Source organism: Adiantum capillus-veneris, chromosome 12 (assembly GCF_014529385.1).
Source record: "Adiantum capillus-veneris isolate H3 chromosome 12, ASM1452938v2, whole genome shotgun sequence".
Lineage (NCBI taxonomy): Eukaryota > Viridiplantae > Streptophyta > Polypodiopsida > Polypodiales > Pteridaceae > Adiantum > Adiantum capillus-veneris.
Window position 1 is genome coordinate 141,391,298 of NC_140942.1, and position 8,905 is coordinate 141,400,202.

At 41.2% G+C, this 8,905-nt stretch overlaps 1 protein-coding gene across 1 annotated transcript; it reads left to right on the plus strand.

Moving 5' to 3' along the window:
- Window positions 1-390: 390 nt before the first annotated feature.
- LOC147446613 (uncharacterized) lies at window positions 391-7,569 on the plus strand. Its single transcript, XM_086525811.1, has 3 exons — window positions 391-2,481; window positions 4,913-5,059; window positions 6,665-7,569. Exons 1-3 carry the CDS (start codon window positions 1,544-1,546, stop codon window positions 7,362-7,364), a joined length of 1,785 nt encoding a protein of 594 aa, XP_086381937.1. The 5' UTR covers window positions 391-1,543; the 3' UTR covers window positions 7,365-7,569.
- Window positions 7,570-8,905: the final 1,336 nt, after the last annotated feature.

The window sequence follows — 8,905 nt, forward strand, 5'->3', positions numbered from 1 at the left end:
AGCACGTAATTGGCGAGAAATATAAGGAAGAAGAAGGATTAGTTTAATGGGCGACGCAGGGCAGTGAGCTTGGCTGGTAAATGGAAACATGTTGAATGGTTAAACAGGAAGTTTGACTATACAACTCTCTCTCTCTCTCTCTCCCTCTCTCTCTCTCTCATTCTCAAGGCGGAGACAATGTACACGCTGATCGGTACCTACGCGGTTTCATTTCAAAGCTTTGAACATTCACATTGGGGCCATTGTGCAGCAACAGTGGCAATTGCCTCTCTCTCTCTCTCTTCGAGACACACGTGATACAGACGCTGCTTCTCTCTCTCTCTCTCTCTCTCTCTCTCTGCTCTCATCTGTATCAGCTTTCAGCTGTCTTAAGCACTCGTGAGTCGTGACCTCTCTCTCTCTCTCTCTCTCTCTCTCTCTCTCTCTCTCTCTCTCTCCCTCAGATTCTAGATTAACCTCCCGGCCTGTCAATTTCTTCTGCTTTGGCCATTTTGATCTAAAAAATCGTACAGTACTACCTGCAAGGTTTTCTTAATCACCTTTTTCTCCTAATTTTCATATTCGGCGGCAAGGTTTGGTGTATCCAACAACAATATTTCCAACCAACAAAAGCTTTTGCCCATCGGAGTTCAAACCTCTATCAAGAGATAAAGCACATACAAACACACAGACAAGGCCTACGTGGCAGTTGAGAAATTGTGTCGACTCAATTTCTTATCACGTAATTGTGTCAATGTAAGCTTCTTACACACACACACACACAGTCTCACCTACATAGCTTGTCTATAAGGCTCATCATTTGGTTGCTTGATCAGAGAGAACTTTGTCCGTTCCTCAGCCCTAGATCTTTTTATGTTCAAACTTGGACCCCTATATGGGAAGGGCCCAGGGGGATGTCAAAACGCATCACAGCCCATCGATACCTACAGTAATTGCGCTCTCTCTCTCTCTCTCTCTCTCTCTCTCTCTCTCCCTCCCTACTCCTCAATAAGAAAACAATAAAAGGACCCTTTTGTGTGGATGCATCAATCAGCTAGCCTTAGACAGTAGACATTGAGCTCGGTAGGTGGGTTCCTCATCAGAACTAGTCTCAGCTTTTTAACTCTAGTGAAGTTATAACTAGAAGTCAACTCCATCACACTGCTTTCTCAAATTCTCAACAATTTAATTAAGTGGCCTTTTATAAATTTCTTTCATTCTCAAGCCCCCTTTTCAATTCTGTAAAAGCCCCAATTGGTATCAACTGGTTTTCTTCAGATTTCCCAAGGTATACTTTTACATGCTGCCCATAAATTCAAAGGACACGCCTAGCTTGTGTGTTACGTTTGCTTTAAGCCACGCTCTTATCCAACAAGCTTCCTCTACTTCCCTTAAATTTCCTCCCCTTACCATAGAAGCCCTTTCTTCTCCTCAGCCCCTTTTTGTTCTCTCTCAGCAAACCCCCTCCAAATTATTACCCTCTCACACACACTGAGTGTCCTACCTTCTGCCCTAATTAGCATTTTATAGGGCAGGAATATTTGGGCTCTACATACAGCAATTTATGGCAAGAGAGCCCTATGATGGAGGAGGCCAAGGAACCTCAGAAAAAGATTTAGAGGATGCCTTCTGGGCAAGCATGGCGCCGTCGTCAACGGCCGGACCGCAAGCTGGCAGCAGAGGTACTGCTAGCAATATAGCACCAAGTTATGCGGCTCAGCAAACAACAACAACATCAGGGTCGAGCTCTATTTGGAGTTTCCCTTACTCCTTTCCTCCCATGACTCCCATATCTCAGTTCTTGATGCAAGATGTTCCAAGCACTCCATTGCCATATGCGGATTCTTGGAGTACGCTGAGCAGTACAGGCAACCCTGATCATTCTAGATTGCTGAGCTACACTCAATGCTTGCAAGAAGGGATGGATACGAGTGCAGCTGCACTTTCAAGCTACTCTGATCTTCTCGGCATGTCCAGGCCATCAACAGGCTCTAGGACATACATGTCTGCAATAGGTACAACACACGTGTCGACAAGCGCGATCACCTCTCCGCCAGAGCTGAAACAAGAACAACAAGAGGAGGCTTCACCCTTAATAGCTACAACTTCCACATCAGTACATAGTTTAGGGAGGTTTTCATCGTCCACATATGCACAGCTTTTGCAAGACATGGCTACGTCAAGCTCAATATTACCACCACAATTAATAGCAGGGGCGAATGTTTTGAGGGATTATCCATCGCCTGCGAATGTCGGCTCTGGTGAACAAGGTGTGTCATCGACGTCTTCATCAGAAAGTGATGCAGGGCATGCGCGGGGAGAGCAATTAGTGAGTCTGCAAGAAGAAGTCAAGGCAAGCGGCTCTGCAGGAGGAGGTATGGAAGCGCATCAACATGAGGAGAAGGCAGCGTCTGCTGGTCAAGAGAGGGAGAGCCCGTCGCCCACGGATCACGAAAATCCGTCGGCAGAGAAAGCAGCTCCGTTGGAGACAACGAAAAAGCAGTAAGTCATTTGTGATGTAATCAAGGGTAATTAGGGATTTGATGACCTAATTATGGGAGGGTACTTAATAGTTTTACATTGATATTACACCTAAAAGAACTGATGAACAGTGAGGTAGATATATAATTGTTGACCTTATAACCAGAAATGGCTGATTTAGAAAGTACTGATGCGAGAGAGAGAGAGAGAGAGAGAGAGAGAGAGAGAGAGAGAGCGAGCTCATTGTAGGTCGGTTAATATAGAATCTCGCTTTAATATTACATAGCTTAACCGATCATCGTTCTCTTCTACCCAAGCTTGTACTTATATAGCTACAGTGATCACTGATCACCAGATTACTGTTTATGCACAGTACTGCATAAACTGCTGACTTTATAGTTATGGTTTCTATGATCCGCGGAGAGTCAAGCTGTGACTGTAGATTTTTTGAGGTGACTCAGACTCGTATTAGGCAATCAGCAGTGGGTCAATCAATTAAATGCATGATCAGGTTATAATGGTAATTATAGCTGCAACAAATTAGTGATGAACCACAATTATATGTACTAGTTAGCATTGCCATTTTTACACTAATAGAAGCAAAGGATTGCATCAGGGTTTTTTTGGCACGCTAATTATTAATTAACTACTAGCAGTTTCTTTTTCTCAATGTGTAATTAGAACGAGTGCAAATTGGACGTTTTGATTGGCTCAAAATTTTGCGTGCCTGGCGCTGTAGCAGCCCGCATTTTAAGAGGATGCACACAGAATACCATAGTCTTTATATTATGGCTATAAAATAAGCAATTTTCTAAGGTTACGTTTATGCGATTGGCTATATTTGCAATTCTATGAACGCGGGACAGCTAGGTTAGCGAGAGCTTGGGAGATAATAACTATAGTCGAATAGACTCTCTTTTGAAGTTAGAACTTTCAACCCCGCAATCACGTGTCTTTTTCCAAAATTTTTTATAGTAAAGGGGGGGGGGGGGTGGTTGGGATGATTTCGTCGCGTTTTACTCATGCAAAGCATCATTTAGCACGCAAGCGCGTAGACGTGGTTTCGCTCTTCTAGAGACGGATTTTTTTTTTTGGGGGTCCAAGACACGGACCTTCAAGGGCATTTGGGACTCGTATATATTTATATGTATAATTCTTTTGGGACCTTGAGTGTTTCAACAGGATCCTTTGCGATTCTAAGCTGCTTTTTTCCTGTGCCTTCAATATGGCGCAGTGCATGAATATATTGATGTGAGAGAGAGAGAGAGAGAGAGAGAGAGAGCGCGAGCGCTTCTTGAGAAGAAGTCATTTTGCACGCAAGCGGCTGGGGCCACGTCTGCCCATGCTTGCGTGCTCAATCCACTGACGTTGTATAGGCGCAATATCTAGAGACCCTGATGTTGGTGTAACTCCCGGCCACTTGCATTGTGGTCCTCTTCCATGGTTTGTAGTGCAAATTCCCCGGTTGAAAGTAAAACAATTTCGTTGGACCTTGGTTTTCAAGGTCAAAATTTTGGTACTTTTTTTGTAAATCCCCTTTACTTAGAGCACAAGTCCATGCCATTTCATTCACAAGAAGTTTTGGACAGATTCTCACAATAATTCTCACATTGTGACTTACCTCAACATCATGAGCTTCTGTGATCAAGGGAGGGACCGCCGGCCCGGTGGGAAGGACCGGTGGTCTCCTGCCCTCAATCGTACCTAGCTAGGTATGTGGTGCCTCTCGAGCAGAAGCTCATGATGTTATGCATTGTATGAAAAACACTGAAAAAGACTCCATTTTCCTACAAAAAATAATGCTAAATCTTCTTGTGATTGGTTTCACCCAGAAAACAGCTAACCTTGCTACTGTATCCATGGGGTGTACTTATATTGTGAAGCTATACTACATTAGATTTTTTGGATATACCAAATATTGGTGAGCATATATGCATTGCATGTAAGATCATTTCTATCTGCTTGAAATGCCATCGCATATTATTTTGGTCCACTAACCTCGAGGACATTTCCGCTTGTTATCAGTTGGCTCAATTTTCGCTGTCATTTTTCATGAGGGTGCTTGCATTCACATTAGGAAGCTCAAATGCCACCAACGCATCTAAAAAAACTCTATAATCATTGTGAACATACTTGATCACATCATTGTTTTGTTGGGTTAAGTTATGATCATGATAGGGTTCAATGGAATGTGCTTTTTATCTTCTGAAACCATTCTCCAAATTTCTTGTTAACTTGATTTTCTATTGTAGCTATAGATCTATTCAGCTATTTAATTCTCCATATAACTATTGCTTTAACTATCCATGATTACTTAGTCAATCAATCCAATCCATTTTTTTTTCATCTACTCATTTGTTAATGTTCTTCTCTATCTATGTATCTAGTTATATATATATTTGAGTGTACAAGTCTGTTGACAAAATCTAAGAGACTATTTTTGGCATGCTAGGTCTGAGAAGACAAAAAAGAAAGGACAGAAGCGACATAGAGAGCCACGGGTGGCGTTAGTGACCAAGAGTGAGGTGGAGCACCTTGAGGATGGTTTTCGATGGCGCAAATATGGTCAAAAGGCTGTGAAAAATAGCCCTTACCCAAGGTATTACTTTATTTAAAATCAAATAATTCCTTATATCTCTTTTTTTTCTTGCTTTTTATGAATGTGCATCATTGCATTTCTAGCTAGATCAAATGATGTAGCTAGGCATTTTCAATATATTGAAGATAATTAACTCCACATAATGGAAACAACTTTCAACAGAAAAATATTTCAATCATATTTAACATTGTTTATTTTAGTATGGTGCATTTGTTAGTGATGAAGATGCGTTGTGTTTTGCATTTATAGCTCAAATTGCACATAGATTATCATCAGTGTTTCTCTCTGGTCACTTGGCTTTCTATAGCACTTCTTTGAGCTTTGATTTCACTTTATAAAACATAATCAAGATGATAATATGACATACAAAGTGCTTTAATTATATGTTACAATACATATAATGATCGACAGGGTGCATTGCTTCTTATGTGATTTACGTTTCTTAAGTATGAGTGTATGATCTTCATGGATTTAAAAAACTCATGACAGCTAGTCTAGATTAGATAACTATACAAGCAGAATGAATGCTTTCTTGCCTAATTAGTAATGAGACCAATAGACCATAGCATAGTAGCAAGAAAGCCTTTATTAAAGTAATTACCTTGGATATATCAATGCTCCGAGCTTACGTTTTATCCCTTCGAACGGTCTTGGTTTTAAAATTTTCGATTCATGATTCTATGATGCATTTGAGCTAGAAAAGAACATGAAGCACATGATCTTCTCTAAACGAATTAAGCTTATATCCTTGCACCAATGTTAGTCTTCTAGAATGCATCGCCCAAAAACAAGATGTCATTAATTACAAATCAATTGACAAATACTTTGTTTTTCTTCTTACTATGATAGGTGCTTGACTGTACACACATATAATATTTGTTTGTTCATAATAACCATTCTCTGATTTGTAATCATGTAAACAATTTGTACTAGATTTTTAGACTTTCAAAGTGCTTTTAATTTTTTTTACATTAATGTTTTGCGTTTTTTCCCCACTATCTAACTATTTTTTATCATATTTGAATCAAAGGATCATCATCCAATTATTGTTAATTTCACTTGATTGTAGCATACATGCTTATTTGAATAAAGAAATCTAGCATCTTAATCTTTGAAAAGTCATGTCTTCTAATGAATGCGTAGATGGATGAACATGCACATCTATATATTCAATGACATGAAGGTGCAATTGGAGTGAGCTAGTGAAAGTTTAAAATTATTGGCATGTTTAAACATGCCTTAGAGGAGAAAGGAGAAGGGCATACAAATTGATCTCATGACTTCCTTTTCATTTTTTTTTTTTGGCTGTGCTATCTCTTTGTTTAGTTGTAAATTGTCCCTTTATTTAATGTCCCAAGCATTTCTTTTCTAACTTTTGGTTGTAATATGCGTTGACCCTTCACCTTGTTATTACCAAGGTATAGAACTGCAAAGGCAATTCGCAAACTATAGCTCCTCTCTTTTTCTTCTTCTTTGATCTCTTATAATCTTATCGATCAATCACTCATATGATGACATGCTATGGTATGGCTTAATTGGGCAGCTACCACAACTTGAAAATAAAGTTCTCATTTCAAATGTTTTGTTTGTGTGTATAATGTGCAGGAGCTACTATCGGTGCACCAATAGCAAGTGCACGGTGAAGAAGAGGGTGGAGAGGTCACCACAGGATGCCAGCATGGTCATCACCACCTATGAGGGCCAGCACAACCATCACAGCCCAGCCGTCCTTAGGGGCTCAGCAGAAAGCCACGTGTATGCAGCAGCTGCAGCCGCGGCAGCATCCTTTAACATGGGTCCCTTTGGTGCTGCAAGCCCGGCCTCTCTCTCTAGCCCACCTCCTCCTTCTCCTTTCTCCTTCTCTCTCCCAAGAAGTAGCTATGAGCTTGCCATGCAACTCCCACCGCACGATCTTCCCCCCTTACCACCTTCCCTACTCTCTTCCTTGCCCCCCTCCCTACTTGCCTCCTCTCTCTTCCCCACTGCTAACCCCACATTCAATCCCAACCCTAGCCCTAGCTCTACCCCCTCATTTCCCAACCCTAACCCTCCCTACCCTGCCCTTTCAGCATACGTCCCTGCCCCTCCTAACCCCAGTTTTGGCGCCGGCCCTTCTACCTTTAACCCAAACCCTACCTCTGACCCTTTCTCTCCTCCTCCGACTCTTCCTAGCCCTAGCCCTACTCCTCCTACCCTTAACCCTGGCCTTCAACCTCCTAGTAACCCTAGCCATGACCCTCAACAACAGCGTGGATCTTCTCTTCTTGATACTCTGGAGGACCTTCTCTTTCCTCCAAAACGTTAACAAAACCTCCACAAATTTTTATCTACATATACAAAATCGGGCCTTGTAAGCACTCTTTGCAGCTCACGGCATTACTTGTCAGCCCTATTTGGCTGTTTGGTCCATTTTTCCACACTTGTAATACATTTTGTACCATTTACATCATTCAAGAGCACAAGACTGCTACATGGGAGTGCAATTATGGAAATTTTACACTGTTAGGGTATATTTGTATACAAGACAGTAGGGAGGAATCTTCCTTAATTGTAAAGGTCTAATAGGAATTGCACACACTCAGTGCCACTGCATTGTTAGGATTTGGAGGGCTCCCTATCCTTTTTAAAGATAGGCATGAGGAAAGATACCCTTCCCCTTTGGAAAGACATATTTTCAATTGGCCCTTCTAATGAACGAAATACCATAAAAATTAGAAGTCGACTCATTTGGTGAAGAATATATGACAAAAATTTGTTTGATGACTAGTATTGGTAGAATTTTAAGTAACAAGCCTTTGTGTAGGTCAAATCCGAGTTTTGGAGATACAAAGACTAGACACGACTCCGATTCTACATACTACTTTCCTAGTTTCAATGTTATAGGTTGTCCGTGGTAGATGTGGCTAATTTTTGAAAGTGGGTTTATTAATGGGAATCTGGGGAAATACTCCCCAAATACTCCCATATCTTTGAGGGAAAAATAGGAGGACATAACATATGGAGGAAAGAAAAAAAGATAGAGACAGAGAGAGGTGTTATTTCGTGTCAGGCCGAAGGGGAAGAGGGAGATGAGTTTTTTTTTGTCTCTGTTTTCATCGTAGGTAATGGTCTTGTGCATGGAGTATGAATGCCGTTTGTCGCTTATTTTTGCACGTCCTACTTTATTGCAATGCCATTGGCAGGTGGCCCTTACCTTCACATTTTGAATTGCACGCTCACTATTCTGTGGAAAGTGCAAGGGAGTTATGTTGTAGGTGCAGGCATAGGGTTGAAAGCCGAGCATGACAGTGTAGACTTACATAACATTGAAAGTAGAGCACAATTGTGCAGACCTACATATCTAGATTGGACTGGAGGGAAGGTGCTAGATACTGTGGCCCTCCTTGTATAATGACGAAAGGGAAAGACAAAGGTGATGATGGCGCTGTCAAAGTCGACGATGTGGAAGCGTAGAGACCAAGGGGAGAGAGAGAGAGAGAGAGAGAGAGAGAGAGAGAGAGAGAGAGAGAGAGAGAGTCTCTTGAACCAATCAACCTTGGCAATAAATAATTGAATGTGTATGCAATGGAGGCAAGGGGTTGGTTATATAACAATCCCAGTATAAAATTTCCCTACCCAAGACTTTGAGAAATAAGTAAAATAAATACCTAAAAGCCAAACTAAATAATGGGATCACATTGGGCAGTTCACTTGAGATGCCTAAACTTTAACAGGTGCATGCTGAGATTGTTTCCTTTGAAAGTCTTAGATTCCATGGGAATCTCACAGGAAAATTACTGGGGTTTGAGAAAGTATCCGTGTTTTCTAAATTAGATGGGTATCTCAACATAATCTCTGTCATTGATA

Excerpts from the sequence above, each read along its gene's own strand:
- LOC147446613 (XM_086525811.1), top strand. The coding sequence starts at position 1,544 with ATGGCAAGAGAGCCCTATGATGGAGGAGGCCAAGGAACCTCAGAAAAA. Across the intron at positions 2,482-4,912 it reads TTGGAGACAACGAAAAAGCA|GTCTGAGAAGACAAAAAAGA; the intron begins GTAAGTCATTTG and ends TTGGCATGCTAG. Across the intron at positions 5,060-6,664 it reads AAAAATAGCCCTTACCCAAG|GAGCTACTATCGGTGCACCA; the intron begins GTATTACTTTAT and ends TATAATGTGCAG.